Here is a 21,191-nt window from a genome sequence, read left to right on the forward strand (position 1 = left end):
AAAGACATGAACGTCTTGGATGACAAGGGGGTGAGTAAATTATTTGTAAATTGTTGTTCTGGAAGTGGACTTCTCCTTTAACATATTGTTCATGTTGTTCTCCAGGTTTGTCACTGTGGCCATATAGTCTCAGGTGCAGAAGAGTAGCCTGACAAACCAAGGCTATTTTGGTAAGACTGACATATAGTCACCAAGCCTCACTTTTTACACATTTGACTGTCAATATCAAATACTGAAGTCAAACATCACGAATAGCAATCATAATGTATTTAACATATGTAATATGTAGAGCTGTCACTAGCGATTATTTTGGTAATGGAGTAACTGGTCGATTATTCTGATGATTAATTGAGTAATTGGATAATTATAATTAAATTTTATTTTTTTAATAGTAACGAGGCAATAATAATTAGCTCAAATAAAGTACCAAAAGCAAGTAATTGTATGGTTTTATTGAACAAAATGTTAAATTACATAACATATTATAAATAGTAGACCTAATGCACATTATGCATTACAAGAAATGTTTGCATAGGGCGCCAACGGCCTGACAATTGTTTTTACACTTTACAGCGCCATACAATCACTGTTTAATATTGACTAAACAACATTTAAATCAAATATCTACTTAATCGTTAATATTTTGCCATTTTTTTTATGACAGAAATGTTGAAGCCACAATTTTTGAATATGTGGGCATAAAATTCAAAACATGTAAACTCAGAGTGAGGGTTTGAGCTTTTATTTTGAAATCGCAATGAACAGTTAGCATATTGAGAAAAATAATGATGTATTCTCCTGTTTTGCATAGGTTTATAAATGTTTTACCTTATAAATCTGATGAAATGGCACGTGTTGGGTTCCCAGATGAATGATATAATAAACCCAAACTCGCAGCAATATACAGAGATGGAGTTTGAGGCGCTCCACAATTGTAAATAGTAACTGTTTGTGTGGAACAGATTTTACTGTGAATGCGCTCTGACACGCACATACTTAAACTACACACATGTAAATAAAGCACATATTAAACTTGCTTCGCATATATTCATTTAATTGAATCGTAGCGTTTGTGAATTCATAATAGCATAGTGCTTAATTATTCAATTTAAATGAGTTTAATATATCATGCAGTGTTGGAAAACGGTCTAATAATGCATTTCATTGATTCTCGTCTTTTTAATGTGGCACTTCTGGTATTTTACTTCTGGTATATCTGAACCGAGACATCAGAGCTTGTGTTAAAGGGCATGTGTCCTAATGTTCGACCGCCAGATCTTACTTTGCGAGTACATTTTCATTGGGACCTATTTAATAATTACATTTTTAAATATCCAGTCATACAAGTAATATGAAGAATGCAAATATATCAGGAAAATTAAATATATGCTATATGCAATTAATATATGTGTATATTATTCTTATATTACATCATATTGATATTTGTACTGGCATTTAATGGCACTGTTCAATGGGTAATTTAAATGATCAGAGTCAGAAATTCAACAAACAAACACGGTTACGCTTTTATTTGTGCATATAACATGGATCGATCTATGGAAATTGTGGTATGCTTCTTCCGACGAAGCTTCAAAGGCTTTATTTTTTACTAACCACCAGTCACTCTCGAAGCTTTGAATCTTTTCCCGAAACAGTCAGAGCTCCTGTCAACTGTTGAATGTATGAGTGTCACGTCCCGCTTGTTGCTTTGAACCGGAAGATGCTCCCACTTTTGCCGCAAGGCCTCATGGGGCGTAGGAAACTTGTGGATAGGGACTTTACTGTATAATGACGACGTTCTCAGCCGCTCCAGCAACGGACCCAACCCTGAAAAAACTATCGGCATGGATTAACGCCAATTAATCAGCAAAACCGATACATCGGTTGACCTCTAATGAGTTTTGATTTAATTTTTGTTGTCTTTGTTTTAGGTTTCATCCATTCACATTCCATATGCACTGTTTCATAAGGTTTCCTGTTTGTGTTTTGTACCATATTTTTCAGAAGCTGTTAAAGGAGTCAGGAAAACACTGGGCGCACTCTGGGAGAGACAGAGAGAGAGAGTAGACGTACCTACAGCATATCTCTTTATCCCTCACTTTCCTTAAGTATAGTGTACAGCATGTTTCCATGTCAACTGCAGACACCGCCCCCTGTTCAACATTAGCTCCTTGATTCTTCAGTGCACAAGTGCACAGTGTCTCCTATTTGTACAGTGCCTAAGGTGTCTTATGACATCAGGAAGTTTGAAATAGTACATGCATGTATATAAAGACCTGTAAGGTGTTTATATAAAATGTATCATATTTATATGTATTTACTGACATGAACTATTCCTGTCAATGATGCCTTACTCCTGAAATTGTCCATACTGGGCTGTGGTAAAATTCTCTGACCAAATCCTTTGTTCGCTTTTCTCATTGTCATGGATGGACGTATTATCTTAACAGTTAGTGCCTGCCAATAACAATATTGAAATGCTCACTCCGGTGCCTTTGCATGCCAGTATATTGTTGCAGCTTGCTTATTGCTTTTATTGTTTTCTGACTAGAATAAGATTTGTTTTTTTAAAAAAAGGGAACTATCCGTCCTATCCGTCTTTCGTCGCTCGGGACATTCCGTGTCAGGAACATAGGAAAGGTCTTAAGTCTCAGCCCCTCGCCTTAGTCTAATGGGTAACATAGTGGCCTTAAGCATTATATACAGGATGTAAACCCACGACCTACCTCCCTTCTACCAGTCTGCCAGCAGTGCCAAGATAGTTCACATTGGCCTTGAATTCTCCTCTTCTTTCGCTTTGTTATGTCTCTTACATGCATACTTTCTCTCTTAGAACATTATAACCCCTTTGTGACTTTTTGTGTTGAACTGTAAAAGTCATAGTAATCGAACCACATTTAAATATAAAATTTGAGGTTTGTGCACATTTTGGATCTTGGACTGCATGTCACACACTAATTGATGGCATGACTCATAAAAGAATGAATACCTGAAATCAATTTTCCTATTAAATAGAAATAATGTCCACAATGATTTCCTAATTAAAAGGTTTTTCGATTACAGTAAATGACTGTTGTTATTGTTGGTATGTAAGAATTTGCATATTATTCATTGAGACTAAGGGCATGTACATACGTGTCAGGTTTGGATTGATTAAAAGTAATGCTCTGGTTCAGTGTGAAAGTTGCCATCTGAATGTTGGTGTGCACACAAAAGTTGCTCGAGAACCCATGAAAAATATGTCTCGGTCCATTTCCAAACAAACTGATATGGTTCGAATAGTATTTGAGCCCTGTATGGATCAAAGATGTCTAAATTAAGTAAAAACAGGACATGACGTCAGAAGGTGGACCCCTTGACAAATTTCTGTGTTAATTGAATTTCTTTAAAAAATTGTAAAGGGAAAGACCTGCTAGTGTTTAATTTTATTAAGTTAATGCTTCTGTAAAGTTGAAGTCTTTGTGGTTACCATTAGCAGACCACACAAAGGTAAACACTACATTGACTCCATAAGCAATGACTGTGCTAATGCCCATGACAAGTGACATTTTACTTGTTCATTAAATATACATGCTAAACAAGTTGCATTTAGCATGTGGTATGATAGTTGTGGTTTTGAACTTAAATAGATTAATTGATTCCAGAGCTACAACTCAACTAGGCTGAAAATAATTTCATTTAAAGCTGTCATAAAACAGGTGTCCGAACCACTGTCTCTTTGAAGCAAGATCACATTTAGCCAAGTGCACAGCAATTTTGGATGTTCGGTAGGTTCACACAATATAAAAGTGTTCAACTTACGTTGTGACCATATAATCAGTGTTGGGGAAAGTAATGTGTTACAATATTGCGTTGCTCCATAAAAAGTAAATAATTGTGTTACAGTTACTTTTTGTGTAAAGTTAAGCATTGTTACCTTTGTGGTACTTCGTGTCACCTGAGCTGGGCTCGCTTACTTATTTTAAATAACAAAAAACCCAAAAGTTATATTTTTGGCAGATGTGAAGGCCCTTTTACACTAAAAGTAAAATTAATAAGCCTCAGGTTGAAGGAAGTGTCTCTGGTCTGCACCTCACTCCCAATTTCTCTCAACATGGGACTGCAGAGGTGTCCGTGAATAAATGGCGAAACAAAGTAACTTAGGTTACTTATTTGAAAAAGTAACTCAGATATTTTATTGTACCCTGGTGAAAAAAACAGCATATGCTGGTAGGTATGTTTTGATGCTGGTTTAAGCTGGTCCTTAGCTGGTTTATGCTGGACCAGCATAAACCAGCAAAGGACCATCTTAAACCAGCACCAAAACATACCTACCAGCATATGCTGTTTTTTTCACCAGGGTAAATTTTAAAGTAATGCATTACGTTATTAGTTACTTGGAAAAAGGAATCTGATTATGTAACTCAATGCGTTATCCCCAGCACTGCATATAATCATGCCTTTTTCCTTTATGTTCGGTGTTAGGACTGTGAAGTAATGGATAATTTACTTGGTCCAAACTAAAAGAACCAAATTACAAGTGTAAACACATACTTAAAAATGTGAGTTCTGTGGATAAAAAGGTCACAAGAGGGTGCTAAGCACCCTCATTTGATGTAGTGGAAATAGGACATTGGTAGAACAAATTTTGCAAAGGCTTCATTTTTGTGTTTACACTCAGGAGAGCTTCAACGGCTTTTATTTACAACGTGTTTTTGCAGCGTTGAGCAATGTAGCCAATCACAACCATAGCTGTTGATTTCTTGAACGCAATGGCCAATCAGAAGTGTTTAAGATAGTCAGAATCCACTCACCGCTCAAAACGCCGGTGTTTGCAATGCGGGGCGCGAATCCTCTCATCATAACAAACAAAGACGTGTAGACATGGTGTAAATAATAGATTAGTTGGTTAAAACGGAATGGAATGCTTTCTTGTCTAGCTCTATATAATCCATTCACCATTTGAATAAAATTGTTTTTTTTTCATGCCAAAGTTTGAACAGCGACATCCGCATATAAATGTGAGAAATTTTCGAAATTGCAATGACTGACGTTGATAACCATAACAATGGTTAAACAAATAGATGTGCATTAAGGTTAGAGCATCCTCAGTGATTTGCATTTGATTTTGCAACCAGACCTGTCACACTGGCTGTCTTCACATTGTCAGTGTTTAATTCAAATTGACCTGTGCATACAGCAGTAAGGAGCCCATTGAGTAATATCTGCATGAACAGGTAAAAGAAATCAGCTTTATTTCAATCAATATTTGTAACGTGCATTGTGTCATGCTTTACTCTGTCATTAAGTAGAGCTACTGTGGAGGAGACAACAGAGGTCCGCCTGCAAACCTGCAGGATGATGTCAGCACTGGAATGACAGAGTAGATGCAGACATGAGGATCAGATGATTGTGATCAGGTGGATTGAACCCTTTATTTAGCTGCGTGCCAATGTCACACAGTATTTTCATTTTTATGCTTAATCTGTTGTTATCCGCATTATATATTAATATAAATGAGTTTACAAACAGCATAATATATCAGCAGAGCAAGAGTCAGTCTTATATTAAAAAGCAAAATCATGAGACTGTTTTGTTCTTCAAATATATAATCTTAGTTCAGTCATACAGATATATACATTGTGTAATAAATAATATTTATAAAAACATAACATTTTCAGATTATAAAATAAAAAGGGAATTATGAACTTTTAAAGGCTTTGTACAAAACTTTGGATATAGCGGAAGGAGAAATGGGAAAGGGAGCGTAGATGTGACTGGTGAGAGGGCTCCTCGGGGATCGGTGTGAATGTGAAACTAGCGTTGCGTAGTTAAACTTAATTAATGGGAAGCGTATGGGACTGTCAGAACATGTCCTATGGAAACCTCCGCTAGTCTGCTGCAGCTTTGTGAAGCCGGTCTTTCTTCCATTCATCACACACTCGAACCCACAGCAGTCCTCCACTTGCAACACACTCTCATGAAAATTCACAAATTGGTGGCTACTTCGTATAAATTTGCATGATCTTCGTACGTTTTTATACAATCTGCTTACACCCCACTTACGATTATGTTCAGGGATGGACCGTCACACTAAAAAATGCTGGGTTCAGCCTGTTGAGTCATTTAATTGGGTTTTTAATATTTTTACCCAGGTGCTGGTTAGTTTTTCTGCACTCTAAAAATGCTCGGTTATTTTTTTTAACCCAAATGCAGCTTATTGGGCCATTTTATTGGGTTATTTTTATTAATTTTTTTTTACCCAGGTGCTGGGTAGTTTTTCTGTAACTAAGCTGCTGGGTCATTTTTATCTACCCAGTTGCTGGGTTGAGCCTGTCTCAGAAACAACCCAGCTCTCTTCTCATCGCGGCCAATATTGTGCACTTCTTCAGCGAAATAAAGGTTTGTATTCATTTTATTTCATTTGTAAAGTCTTTACTGTGCTGTACAAGGACGAGGTGGCAGTCAGCTGCGATCATTTACACCTTAATTTTGCCTTGCATAACAGATTTTGATGATACGGCGGCACAAGAATCAGCACTATTTCAGCGAAAAGTGATTACAGAGAACGGTTCATTACACTTAAATTAAAATGGTACTTTTAATTGTTACATTTTTTATTTCTAAAATGCTTGTTAAACAAGTTTAAATGTACGAGTATTGTAAACTATGCCGTATTCACCCAAATAAATTCAGTTTGTCTTATATTTTCGTTGATGGGTGTTATTGCTTAATAATAAATGTTCATCTTTTGATTATTGCCGTTTCCTCTATAATTCTGTGTGATTTTTAATTTCCAGCCCATTTTAAGCCAGCAATATAATAATTTTTAAATAATAGCTGGCTTAAAAACAACCCAGCATGTTGGGTAAAAACAGTTAACGCAACCAGCTGGGTCAAAATAACTCAGCATGTGTTCTGTTCAATATTTACCCAGCGTTGGGTTGTTTTTAACCCAGCATTTTCTTAGAGTGCATGCTTTCTTTTTTCTAAAAATTGTATATTTCTCTATGTATCAAATCATATGAATTCATACGAAATCACCACCTTGTGAAGTAATTGCGCTTTTTTTCATGAAATTGAGTTGCCACTTCCCTCTTATATTGACCCTCCTATTTCTTTCCTTAAAGGGATAGTTCACCCAAAAATGAAAATTCTGTCATTTATTACTAACCCTCATGTTGTTCCAAACTTGTAAGACCTTTGTTCATCTTGGAACACAAATACACATAAACATGCTTTGACTGACACAGAAGTGAAGAAATTGTTAAATGAAGTCGTTATTTTTGTTTTCTTTCCGCAAAATTACGATTGAACTACTGATGTCACATGGACTGTTTTAGCATCGTCTTTACTACCTTTCTGGGTAGTAAAGACGATGTTTTAGTTGCGTTGGTGTCTATCTAAGGTCAGAAAGCTCTTGGATTCCATCAAAAATATCTTAATTTGTGTTCTGAAGATGAACAAAGGTCTGACAGATTTGGAACGACATGAGGGTGAGTAACTGGTAACAGAATTTTTCATTTTTGGGTGAAGTATCTCTAACTATACTCCTCCTGCTCACTTGTTCTCCTTCCTCTACGCAAACTTCTCGTCAGGGAAGTGTTGAAACGGAGCCTTCACAGTCATATACGAGGAGCTTTATCAAAAAGAATATGTTAAAAAATAATCACCATAATCTCTAAAATTAGTATACTCATTAGTAGTTTTGTAAGTGCAAATTTTACTGGTCGGGTGCACGTGAGCCCAGTGTGTGTCGTTGCATTATGCCGTCATGCATTTCACCAGCTGTCCTGCACTCATCCAGGAGAGTCACCGATGGCTTTGCATGTACATGTTCTGCAAAAATCCCTTTTGAAATTCGGAAGGTACCCATAATGCCTGTTTGCACCGCCCACAGCATTCTACGCTAATATATCAATTGCATCCCTCCAAACTGCTGTATAAAGCAAATTAACAAGAGTTTTTATGTAGCAAACAGCAATATGTTCCATGAATTGAACATATGTGATTATAGGGAATGTGGTAGGAGTGTACAATATGTCCTTGGCCTATGAGGGAAAACATGGGCATTGCATTGGATTCAGTAGTATAGCAGGGCATATTTTGAGACCCAGTGTTCAGTAGTTAACCGAGAGCTTCTCGTCGTCCTCTCCCCCCTCCTCTTGTTCTTTAATGCTTGCCTAGTGTCATTGGTTGTATTTAAACATATCCTGTTTCGGCCCCTGGGCAGTGGGGCGAGATGATCAGAGAGATGGTGTTACAGATAAAGACGACTGAATGATAACAAGGCATTTAGGAAAAGTAATGCGTACCACAAAAAAGAGTGAGAGGAATGGCAGTAGTAACCATGATGCTCACGAAGGGCATCTTTTGGGGCGTGTAGATCAAAAAGGGCACATTAGTAAAGGGTTCTACCACAGAAGTGCCACTATCTTGTGTGTGTTCTCAGTCTCTCCCTCTCCTTCTCTCGCTTTCCATCTTTAATGTCCACTTGTCCCTTTCTTCCTGCGCTTATTTACACGTGTGCACGTCGTAGACCCTCACACACTCCTGGCAGCTGACGTAGCAGCACCAGTGGAAGATGCAGTGGCATTTCTCCTTGCGCTTTTCTGTCCGTGTGTTATGGCCACGGCCACAACATAACAAGTCGCAGCCCTCGATGCCGTGCGACGACACGTTGCAGGCGCGGTCGCGGGTGCCAAACGAGCCCGTCTCCGGGTTCGGCTCACAGAAGTTGGGCGAGCCCTCGTAGTACACCAGGTCTCGCTCTGTGGGGTGCTTGAAGAAGGCGTATTTGGCCCGTAGTGTTTCCACCCAGCCTCTGGATTCCCGGTGTTTCTCCACCACCATTTCAGAAGCACTGTCGTACTTGTCTTTCAGGTAGTCCCCCAACAGCCTGAAGTCAGGCTGAGCCCACCAACAGGTCTTTACTTCGCAGCTGCCTGACAGTCCATGGCACTTACAGCGCAGGTGCATGTTTTCTAGGATGGTCTGGAAAAGAAAAAACATTGGAAATTGGTATTAGTTTACTGTTATCTATCCAAGACGATTTAAAGGGTTCATGACATGAGAAATTAAATCAAAACCAATTCCTGCCAATATCCAGCAACTTTGCACAGCCATTGATGAGTAGTGGACCAACATTCCACAGGCCACAATCAACAACCTGATCAACTCTATGCGAAGGAGATGTGTTGCACTGCGTGAGGCAAATAGTGGTCACACCAGATACTGACTGGCCCCCAATACAGTAAAACTGCACATTGTAGAGTGGCCTTTTATTGTTGCCAGCCTAAGGCACATCTGTGCAATAATCATGCTGTCTAATCAGCATTTTGATATGCCACACCTGTGAGATGGATGGATTATCTCGGCAAAGGAGAAGTGCTCACTATCACAGATTTAGACAGATTTATGAACAATATTTGAGAGAAATAGGCCTTTTGTGTACATAGAAAAAGTCTTAGATCTTTGAGTTCAGCTGATGAAAAATGGGGCAAAAACAAAAGTGTTGCGTTTATAATTTTGGTCAGTGTAAAAAAACAACATTGGCCACCATTGGCCAATGAAGATTGAGCACCTATTAGACAAGGTTAACAGAGGTTTATCAGAATGAAACTCGGTGGGCTTCTTTAATTCACGGCTCCAAGGGTTAATAAGAATTTTAAAGAAATCAGCCACTGTGGGGGCGATAGCGCATTTTTCAAGGGTGTACATTGTGCGTTTTATTGCACATGTATGCGATATTTGTATCATATGATAGAACTCTTCATTCTGGACAACTTCTGCCTCTGGGACCACTGCTGTCAATCAAACTGTTTGTTAAATGATTGAGAAGATGTAAAAAACCTACATTTGCAAACTACTCTTTCTGCTCAATCTGGGAAAAACCACTGCAGTACAATTCTCTGGACTCTCTAGATCAATAATTATCAAAAAATGTTAAAATGTACCTTTTGGGAAGATACAACGGAGTTGTTTAGAAAAGTGGGCTGTCCAAATTTACCCAAAATCCTATAAAACCCAAAGGAAAACTAAAAACTTCACAAAACCTGGTGAGCTCATGCGACAGGTGATTCTAAACAAACATGCAAAGTTTTAAGGAGAATAAATGTTAAAATTGAATTTGACAAAAATGCTTTTTAAATAATTGATTTAGGTGGTTACAGGCTTGCTAAATAATGTTTTTTTTCGTATATGCTTAAATGCCTTAAAGTGCTTGAACCTCGGTAATCGCTCCTTGCAGCTTTATTTCTAAATATCAGCAATCTTTAACATATGTGATATTGCAACTCTCATGACCAATGTGTATGTATTTTACAAAACTCGATTTTGTACGATTTCTGCGACGGATAGGTTTAGGGATTTGCTACCTTGTAATAAGTACAAATTGCCGTGAGATCGGGTTGGATATTGCCTAAATATTGCCTGTGTTGTCACCCTGCCCTTTCTAAAGCAGATTTTAAAATCAAGATCTACATAAGACTACAGCAACCTGGACTGCAACTTCATCTGCATGTTCCCAGGCTCGGGCCACAGGTGTTGTTCAGGTGCTGAGCCCGTAGACAGGCCCTTGCATTTCTCAGCTAATTCTCTTCTGAAGTCCCGCTTAATGGAGTGCGCCACCGGCACTATATGTCTTTGTTTTGGTTTGTTTGCCTTAATTCACTCGCTATATTTAGCTGCAGAATTCCCCAGCTGCGGCAGAAGGCAGGTGTTTGCAGGTCCCTGGGGGTCTAGTTGCGGCCGCTGACATCATGTCCCGAACTCTTTGGGCCCTGGGCGGGTCCCTGAGGCTGCGTGGAAACAATGGAGTATGCAAGGGTCCTGACAGGGCTGCCTGCTCCTGTGGTCCCTCACTGATCAAAGCGACGTTCTGTTGCAGTGTGGTCTCGCCTATTGCCCCTTGAGCACCTTTAGCGCAAAAGACTCCAATTCTGAGTCATGACAGCAGCAGTGACGGGCTAAACCCTGAACCCCAGTGTTATTCTTTCCTCCCTGCCTTCTGCAAACCACCAACTGAGTGTCACGGATTCAGTACAGATGCAAGTTATGAGAGGCATGAAAGGATAAGAGAGGTAATTACCCAGTAATTTCTCATGAAAATACCAGTTTTAAAGTTGAAAGTCTCTCGGAAAAGGGATCAGGAGATATTTGACAGATCTGTGGTGCATTAACACCTTTGTGAACTGTAGGGTAAGACCCACCCAGGAGCGGCACAAGTACAGCTTTGTTCATTGTTTGGTTATCATGAACCTGTTGGCTTAAAGGTGAAGTGTGTAATTTCTGTGGTACTACCGAAATCACAATCTGTTTCAATGGCCCGACTGGGACAAAAACAACATTTTGCTCAGCCAATCGTGTGAGTTTGGGGTGGAACTACCTGTTTGTCCGAGCAATGACAAATGGACTATATGAAAGCACAGTTATTTTGCTTTTCTGTTTGATGCGGCACACAAACTACACACTTCACCTTAAGTAATTTCTTAAATATGGTGTTTTCTCAGCTTTTCTCTTTTCAGATTATGTATCTCTCCCTTCCGCATGTAAAGAGCTGACATAGTATTAAGTTCTTTGCAAAAAGTAGCCTCATAAAATTAAGATTGAACCACTGATGTTATTTTAACAATGTTCTTACTACATTTCTGAGCCTTGAATGTGGTACAGTAGTTGTGTTGCTGTCTATGCAAGGTCAGAAAGCTCTCAGATTTCATAGAAAATATCTTAATTTGTGTTTTGAAGATGAACAAAGGTCTTATCAATTTGGAACAACGTGTGAGTTGAGTGTGAGTAATTAATGCCTAACATGGCTTTAACATGCCTAAGTAGTCAAAAAATTTGGGGTCAGAAGAATTTTTTCAAATTATTTTAAAGGATATATCATATTTTCACCAAGTAATGTAATTTTTTCCTGTAATTGCAAAGCTGATTTTTTTAGCAGCCATTACTTCAGTCTTCAGTGTCACATGATCCTTCAGAAATCATTCTAATATGCTGAATTGATGTTTAAGAAACATTTCTTATTATTATCAGTGCTGAAAACAATTTTTAAAGTAAGACACCCTTTTTCGGGATGTTTTGAGTAATAGAAAGGTCAAAAGAATAGCATTTATCTGAAATGGAAATCTTTTGTAACACTGTAAATGTCTTTACTGTATGTTTTAATTAAGTTATGAAGAATGCATCTTACCCCAAACTTTTGAACGTACACTACCAGTTAAAAGTTTTTGAATAGTAAGATTTTTCATGTTTTTTTTTTTTTTTAAGAAGTCTCTTCTGCTTACCAAGCCTGCATTTGTTTGATCTAAGGTACAGCAAATTTTGAAATATTTTTACTATATTTTTATACTATTTACTATATTTTATACTATTTTAATACTTTTACTGCTTTCTGTCTGAATATATTTTAAAATGTAGTTTATTCTTGTGATTTCAAAGCTGAATTTTTAGCATAATTACTCCAGTCACATGATCCTTCAGAAATTATTCTAGTATTCTGATTTACTGCTTTAAAAACACATTTATTACTATTATGTTGAAAACAGCTAAGTAGATTTTTTTTCAGGTTTCTTTGATGAATAGAAAGTTAATAAAAACATTAATAAAAAGCATTTATCTGAAAATAGCAATCTTTTGTAACATTATAAATGTCTTTATCAATACTTTTTATCAATTTGAAGCATCCTTGCTAAATAAAAGTATTAATTTCTAGATCTCTGGAGCTTTCTATTCATCAAAGAATCCTAAAAAAATGTACTCAACTGCTTTATGTTTCTTGAACCTCAAATCAGCACATTAGAATGATTTCTGAAGGATCATGTGACACTGAAGACTGGAATAATGATGCTGAAAATTTAGCTTTGATCACAGGAATAAATTACATTTTAAAATATATTCAAATAGAAAGCAGTAGTAAAAATAGTAAAAATATTTCACAATATTACTGCTTTTGCTGTATTTTGGACCAAATTAATGTAGGCTTGGTGATCTTACTGTTCAAAAACTTTTGACTGGTAGTGCAGCTTAAATGCAGAATTGTTCATATAAAATAGTGTTGAATATTTTCCATCAACATTATTTTTGAATTTAGAAGGATCACAAGTCACTTACCATTCGACCTGCCTCATTGTTGTGTCTGTTCATGGCACTCCGAGCATCTGGTCGGTTCTCACGAGCGTCTGCAAACTCTCGAGACACCAAAACCCCAAACTCTGCATCTTCGCTGCAGCCACCCCACTTCCATCCCTCTCCCGGCGGTCCTTTATGATGGGAGTCACAGCCGCACATTGTGGAGGTCCCCTCTGCACACGAACGGGTCACTGCAAACGCCACTCCAGCTGAGGCAATCGCATGAACAAATGCAGACTCTCTTGTGGCTAGAGAGAAGAAAGAGAATTGTTTTGATGACATTTGTGAGTACATTCCAGAATGCATTATGATGACCTTAGTGAAAAATCCAAGACTGAGGATGAGGTGGGAGAAATATTAATTATCCACCTTATTCTTTAACGCGGAAGTAAGCCTATGGGCGAGACTTCCGGTTCATTAACTGCTATAAGGAAATAATTTGAAGAATAACATCATGCAGTAAATGGTAAAACTGTTTGCACTACAAACCAGTGTGCTCATAATTAAGATAATACATTAAAATACCATGGTAAGACAGACCAATTTGCAATATCAAGCAGCAAAACAAGCTGTTTTGCACTGCTAAAAATAGCTGGACATGGATGAAACTGGAAGTCAGACGCATAAATATTACAAATGGCTGCGCCAGATCTTATGGCAAAAATAAGATGGATAAATAAAGTCATATTTCATTTGCTACCAAAAAATATCAATACATTTATTCTTGTTGCAGTAGAGCTGTGCAACATGCTAAATGCAAACTCTTCAAAAAGTTACTTCTCACAAATAGTAACTGAGTTCGTAACTGAGTTACATCATTATAAAAGTAACTAATTACCAGGGAAAGTAACTATTGTGTACTTTTTTTTTTTTTAAATATTCAAAGAAATATGTTAAATAACTTGGATGAAATTTAAATGAAATTAATAAAATCTGTTAACTCATCAGAATTATAAAGCTTATTGGCACAGTTTTTTAAATATCTGAATGTACACTTAGCATCAGTTAGTCAAGCATTATAATATGACATCATGATAATTTAGCATTAAACTTTAGTAATTAGAGCTTTAGAATAACCATGCATGAATGCATATTTGTCATATTGACTGAACTTATGACTGGTGGTGGTGCTTAAGATATTGTTTGTAATGTAGTGTTTCTATAAAGGGGTAAAAAACTAAAAATAATACTGAAATGATAACAAAACTACTACTTCATGAATATTAATCACGTTGTCTGCGTTCGGCCGAAATCAAAACGGGGGCGATAACAGGTGAGAGCCACTTTAGTTTGCACATTAGTTCCGCCTACTATCGGAGAAACCGGCGGTTCTTAAAGGCTGAAGAATTCAAAAGGAACTCTGTTATTTTGACAGGAAAATACAGCAAAGAATATTGTTTACATATTGTGTGTCAATTCTGCATGGTAAGACTCTCTTGCTGTGTATCTTTCTTTGCGAGTGTGTGAGACAAATCGACGTCTAGTCATGTGCCTTCACACTAAAGTTTACGGTTCGTCAAATACAGGTATGCTGCGCATCCATTCAGATGGACTGAAAAATAAAATTATAATGATAATCTAATAAATTATAGTAACGCCACATTTTATTGACGGTAACGGCATTATAACGGGGGAAACAGTAATTCGTTTGATTACTCGTTACTGAAAAAAATAACGCCGTTAGTAATGCCATTATTCTTATCACTGGTCTCCAGTGCTGTACTCATGGCGCATGGAGTTGCTTAATATCTAGAGCATTCCAGTTCACTCTAGACAGTTTACTCCGTTTTGGTACTGAGTCTATCCTGAGGCTCTTGTAAAAGGTTTGAAGGAGATCCCTGCCTCTTTAACTGTGGCCCTCCCAAAAGTCTCTCATCTATCTGTGCTGTGTCCTCAGGGCATGGATCATTTTCTGTGATGAGCTCTGGAATATACTGACGAGGTGTTTGAGTGCTGCGCTGTAACTGTCTCTGACAGCACCGGGACGACTGTTGATCATGTCACTTATGGCTAATGCAGCCCGAGGTTTCACTGACGCTGTGTCATCTCAAAGGTGTGCTGGTTTCTCTCTGGATAATGTTTCGGGAGCCCCCCCCACATTCTCCCACCCGTCCGAGCCCTGCGGCCACGTGTGTGAAAGCCAGCAATAACTCTGCGTGTTTGGTTTCTGAAGACATGTGCTGAGAGATGGAGTTACGCCCCTTTTGAATGCAACAGCTTATTATGTAACCAGACACCATCGTTTCACAATCGCAGCACACTTACTGTGGCTCACCAGTTCGCTTGGTCCCTACAGGATAAAACTGCAACCCAACCAACCCATACGAATTCATCACCCCAAACATTTAAGTGCCTCTAATGACAGTGGTTCTCAGACCGAGTTTGTCAGGGATCAGTAAGGCCTATAATGTGTAAGATTATCTAGAAGAGCGCCCACACACATGGAATATGCTGGTGAATTGTGGGTAATGTGAAATGCGACCAAAACGCAGCGCCTGTTCGCTCTGTTGTGTTTAGATGATGCATGTCATGGTAATATGTTATAATTCTAGTACAAATAACTTTGCAATTCTGCTTAGCATGTCCTCCTAAGCAAATTCTTGGATGTGTTTTGATGCTTCAGCTGTTTTTGCTCATGCAGTAAAAGTCATTGGGGTCCAAAATACCATTGGACACCGCTGACTAATTGTGTGGACAAAAAAGGATTTTTTTTTCCTTCCAAAAATGCCATTTATATTTCACAGAAGAAAGAAAGGCACACAAGTTTGGAACGATGCAAGGGTGGAATAATTCAACAATAACCCTGTTGAAAAAACATGCATATGCTGATTAGGTATGTTTTGAAGCATAACAGCTGGTTTGAGCTGGTTTAAGCTGGTCCTGAGCTGGTTATGTGCTGGTTATGACCTGGTATATGCTGGTCCTAAGCAACTAGCTCTAAGAAAGCATCCTAACTTTCATAGAATGTGAAAAGTGACTGACTCATTACCAGCTTATAACCAGCTCAGGACCAGCTTAAACCAACTTAAACCATGCTTCAAAAAAAACCTAACCAGCATACGCATTTTTTTTTTTCAACAGGGAATACACTGCAACAAGCTCAGTGAAAAACATAATAGTGGATGAGGCAAGAAAAAGTGTGCATCCAATGGAATAGCAGTAGCTATGTTCCCATCACCCTGTTTTTATGTGCACTTTGAAGTATCGCATCAGAAACGGCAAATTTTACAAGAAAAAAATCCCCTAATTCGCAAAAAATGTTTACGCTCGCTTGAGGTGATTTTTAGCTTGTGCAAAAAAGGGTTAAGATGAATAATGGGAGATAGAAATGCATGTGATGTGTAAATTCAAAAAAGTAATGTGATGGCATGTTATGGGATGATATAACCTGGCTAACCAGCGGCCCAATCTTGTTGCTTAGCATCTGAAATGTTATGGTCATTCTTAAATGCACAGCAAAGTCTGTTGTTGAAGTATTTCTGTAAAACTGCCTCCCAGAACTCTTGTAAGCCCAAAGTATACTATGCTTACAGCATACTCCATTCGATGTTGTGCGTTAATACAGGCAGTCAACACATGTGCTCTAGAAAGCTTCATCCATATACAGTGTTAAGTCTGTTTTTCACCGTAGGTCGAGACAGATAACAAATATTTTTCAACTTTTTTTAAACCAAAGCTGAGTTGTATTATACCCTCTCGCTCACAAATGCTTGTCAATATGAGCGTCTGTTTTTGTTGCAGTCTCTGTTATTTTGTTGTTTTCTGTCTCTCTACTGTAGTTACTTTTTCTACTGTGAAACAACGTGCGAGGACAGCGTTGCCACCTTGTGGAACAGCTGATTACTGCAAAACAAGGTCAATGCGCATGTGCGACCTGCGCGTGCAAAGTACGCACGGTTACAAAAATTGGGTGGTGCGTGGACAGTACGTGCATACTATTCTGATGACAAAATTCGTGTTGCGCACTGTACGCTATCCCTCATGTACGTGTAAAAAGTGAAATATACTTTGGGATTTACGTGACAGCATTTCCAAACAGCAGGCACCCCCCGTGAAAGCAATTACCACATTTATTATGTTTAGTCTGCTCACTCTAAGGCGCAAGTAATGTATTATATATGAAAATTATTATATTCAGTGGCTTCTACGACATTTCTTAGTGATATTTAGTGGCGATTTCGTTCTCTTTAGCTGCATTGCCATTACCCTTTAAATTGTGCAAATTGAAATTGTGAAAATACACCCAATTGAAACATTTTTTAAAAAATTCCATATATCGCAAAAAAGTTTTAAAGCTCACATGAGGTGGTTTTTCAGGCAATTCGAAAAAACTGCAATCGGAATGGAAACGTTTTTTCACATTTACAGTTTATGTCGCATGCGTAAAAGTCACATGATCATTCTTTAATGTACTATAACCTCCATGAAACACGTGGCTGCTCTCAAGTATAAGGAGCTTTCCTTTCAATTTATGCTTGGATAACCCCTTATTTACACTGCACACATTGGTGGCACATTATGGCTCACACACCCATCGGAGCTGTTTGCGGCCAATCTAGATAATGCTAAGTGCTAAAGATACATGCCTACGTCTCCTTCGATTAATAATAATGGGTAGTGGCTGCGATATGCGTAAACCTACTAACATATGATAGCATGATTTATCGCGAGAGGAAAAAATTATGTTTTAGTCACACAGCACTGGCTAATGGAAATGCCGTCATTTTAAAATAATTTGTTATCAGCATTTAAACAAATATCTCAAAAGTTTTGTGCAAATTCTCATTGGATGAAAATATTTTATGTGATATTCCAATTTTGCGCAGAAGTTAAAGAAGTCCACTTCCAAAACAAAGACTCACATACAATGTATTCACCCCCTTGTCATCCAAGATGTTCATGTGTTTCTTTCGTCAGTCGTAAAGAAATTATGTTTTTTAAGGAAAACATTTCTGCATTTTTCTCCATATAATGGACTGCTATGGTGCCCCGATTTTGAACTTCCAAAATGCAGTTTAAATGTGGCTTCAAACGATTCCAAATGTGGTTGTAAACGATCCCAGCTGAGAAAGAAGGGTCTTATCTAGCGAAACGATTGGTAATTTTCATTAAGAAAATACAATTTAAATACAATTTAAATACTTTAATCTCAAATGTTCGTCTTGCCTTTCTCTCCCTGAACTCTGAGTATTCTGGCTCAAGACAGTTAGGGTATGTTGAAAATCTCCAATCGTATTTTCTCCCTCAACTTCAAAAATCATTTCAAAACCATCCTACATCGCTGCAGAAGTTCCAACCCAGTCTTTGCAAAGTGAACATGCATAGAAGATCAAGCACCCTTAACAAAAAAGGTAAAACAGCGATATAGGACGATTTCGAAGTTGAGGGAGAACATGAGATTTTTGAGTTGAGTTTTTCGACGTTTTTCGACTTACTCTGTCATGAACAGGAACAAAAACAGTCCAAGCAGAGTAAGACACGACGAGCGTTTGGCATTAAAAAGTATATAAATTGTATTTTTTTTTTAAAATAACTGATCATTTCGCTAGATAAGACCGGGGCACCATAGCCAGTATTTACAGCCATTATATAAAGAAATGTTTTCCTCAAAAAACATAATTTCTTTACGACTGAAGAAAGAAAGACATGAACATCTTGAATGACAAGGGGGTGAGTAAATTATCTGTAAATTGTTGTTCTGGAAGTGGACTTCTCCTTTAAATTTGCAAATTTGGATGGGAACCAAGCTGGTGAAACTACCCAACTTGAGTCGCAAGTCACAATACAAAGCCAACATGGCGTATGTCATGTGTCTGGTTTTTATTCATACTACATGTTTATACTATATAGCACATATTTCTTTTTTAACACTTGCAGAGTACGTTCCTTATCCTCAATATGAGTTTTCAAACTCAACTACTGAAAATGTTAGTCAGTGTTGCCCAAGAACTGGGCTACTTTTACACTGTTGCCGCGGGTAGTATTTCATGTTCATGCGTTGAAGCGACCGCAGTAATTTCATATTCAGCCCTTGAAATGTTTGGGCTAGTTTTGAGTAGCAATTGGGCAATTTTGTTGTGAAAACCTGGCAACCCTAATGCTAGTGTAGTTCAACAAAATCAGCAACCTTACAATATTTCTCTTGCAGGAAAAATTACGACTCATTCTGCACAACACAGATTTTTGTCCAATGAGAATGTCTCACCATCTACAACTGATTAGTAAATTATGGTTCATGAGTGTGACTTAACTAAAGTCTTATGCTATTGAGGCTAATCCCTTTGAATATGTCTTACTCAAACTTCCTGTTTCGACAGGAAATGCTTGAGCGAGAACTGTGTTTGACAAGCATTTTACAGGGTCTTTAAGACATTATGGATGTTTGTTGCCGTCTAGCTGTTTCTCATGAATTTGCAGACTCATCTCGCCCCTGGTATTCTTGTTTTATTCCTGCAGGAAGTTCATGTCCGCACACATAGACAAACAGTCCTTTTTAATAAAGGTTGTGTTTGGGCGCGCACCTCTCTGGGTTTGCGGCCAGAAGGAGGCCCAGTTGGTTCTGGCAGGCCCAGCTGGGTTCACCACAACAGAGAACTGTGAGCTCTGGGCCCCAGGAGCCCTGGCCAAGGGCCAAGAAGAGCGCAGCTCTCGCTACCTGCTGGGTCCATGAATCCGCCTTTGTCTCTGTGTTGTCACACCGTATTACCCACACAAAAGGGCCCAGCACCCCGCACCCCATAGCCCAGTTCAGCGCTGCCCAGAGCAGGGGCTGGCATTTCCAAAAGGAGCAACCCCCCCACCTCCTGTGACACACATACACAAAACACACATACATCTCATACCAGCCACTATGCCAAAATATTCCAAAGCGTTTAAAAAAATCCAGTCAGGACCCATCGGGCCAATCCGAACGCAAGCAGAGAACCTTCATCCTTATCTTCACCTCCTTCATCGTCTCCTCATCCCCCTCTTGAGTTCCCCCTGCCTTCCACCTCTCTTCCTTCATGATGGGGAAGGATGGGAGATTCCCTTTCAGCCTGCTTTCATGACACAGTCAAAAGGGCGTGTGAATGGGGCGTCCGTGGGAGCCGGGCGGTAAGAGGCACACAGGGATGGCTCATACTGGCCTTCATGCACAGTAGGGGTCGAAGTGAACCCTCTAGCCCTTTTCTATTGCTTGTAATCTCATTTGGCCTCCCTTCTCTTTTTCTCTCTCTCCGTCTCTTCTCACTCACTGCCGGTTCCTGCCCAGGTCCTGCACTGCAGCTAACTGCTTTAGCATCTTAACCGTCCAGCATGTATCGGTGCGTCCCAGTTTGTGTACTGCTTATACGTGGATGATGCACTTACTTAACCGAAAAAAATGAAACATGGAATGTTGGACACTTAGGGCGCTTAACTTCCATAGCTTTCCTTATGTAGCAGAGGGGCTAGCAGACCCCGATGCTGTATGACAAAATAACCGTCTAAAACTCATACACCAGATGTATACAGTGTATAGAAAAAGTGCATTTGAGTATGCCTTATCTGCAGTATGAGTTTTCAAACTCAACTACTGTGAATCCTGAAAAATTAGCAGATGTCCACACTTATAGTCTTTCTCTTCTAGGAAAGTAGTGATGACTCATTCTGCACTTCACAGATCTTTGTCCAACATAGCGCATAAAAAGTGCATTTGAGACACAATTTGTGTGAATTTTGTGAGGGAGACACCTATTAGGGTCCTTTCTGTCATGACTGAGAACCAATATTCTGTCACATCCTTTATTTAAGAAGTGATTTGTAAAGTAAAGTTCACCTCAACCACTCACATCTAGAGTCTCCCAACAACCCAACAACATCAGTGTAACACCAATCAAATATTTATAGCAAGATGTGCATGGAAATTAAAAATGTTACTCTTCTACATAGTTGTTTTTTGTAAGAACAGGTGAAATTGCTTGAGAAGTGACATTTTCTGTTGAAAAGGAAATTTGAGTTGGACATATCAAAGGAAATGTTAATTTTTAAACATTTTTATGCTTTGATCAGTTTTTTTTCTTTTTATGAAAATGTTTATTGTATTTTATTTTTATGAAAAT

The 21,191-nt window shown here is 38.4% G+C and overlaps 2 protein-coding genes across 3 annotated transcripts in view; one reads left to right on the plus strand and one right to left on the minus strand.

Annotated features, from left to right (window-relative positions):
* Positions 1 to 3,189, plus strand: part of nsfb (N-ethylmaleimide-sensitive factor b) — a 32,197-nt gene extending 29,008 nt beyond the window's left edge. Inside the window, exons 21-22 of one of the 2 annotated variants that reach the window (XM_051124641.1) lie at positions 106 to 170; positions 2,008 to 3,189. In XM_051124641.1, coding sequence (XP_050980598.1) covers positions 106 to 127 — 22 coding nt within the window. In that variant the 3' untranslated portion in view covers positions 128 to 170; positions 2,008 to 3,189. Of the gene's footprint in view, positions 1 to 105; positions 171 to 2,004 lie in introns of both variants that reach the window. The other variant, XM_051124640.1, reaches the window with a different exon arrangement.
* Positions 3,190 to 5,546: 2,357 nt separating this feature from the next.
* Positions 5,547 to 21,191, minus strand: part of wnt3 (wingless-type MMTV integration site family, member 3) — a 37,288-nt gene continuing 21,643 nt past the window's right edge. The window contains exons 3-4 of the mRNA XM_051123616.1: positions 13,093 to 13,358; positions 5,547 to 8,973 (exon numbers count right to left, since the gene is read on the minus strand). Of these exons, the coding sequence (XP_050979573.1) occupies positions 8,494 to 8,973; positions 13,093 to 13,358 (746 nt within the window). The 3' untranslated portion in view covers positions 5,547 to 8,493. The remainder of the gene's footprint in view (positions 8,974 to 13,092; positions 13,359 to 21,191) is intronic.

This window comes from Labeo rohita, chromosome 12, assembly GCF_022985175.1.
Source record: "Labeo rohita strain BAU-BD-2019 chromosome 12, IGBB_LRoh.1.0, whole genome shotgun sequence".
Taxonomy (NCBI): Eukaryota; Metazoa; Chordata; class Actinopteri; order Cypriniformes; family Cyprinidae; genus Labeo; species Labeo rohita.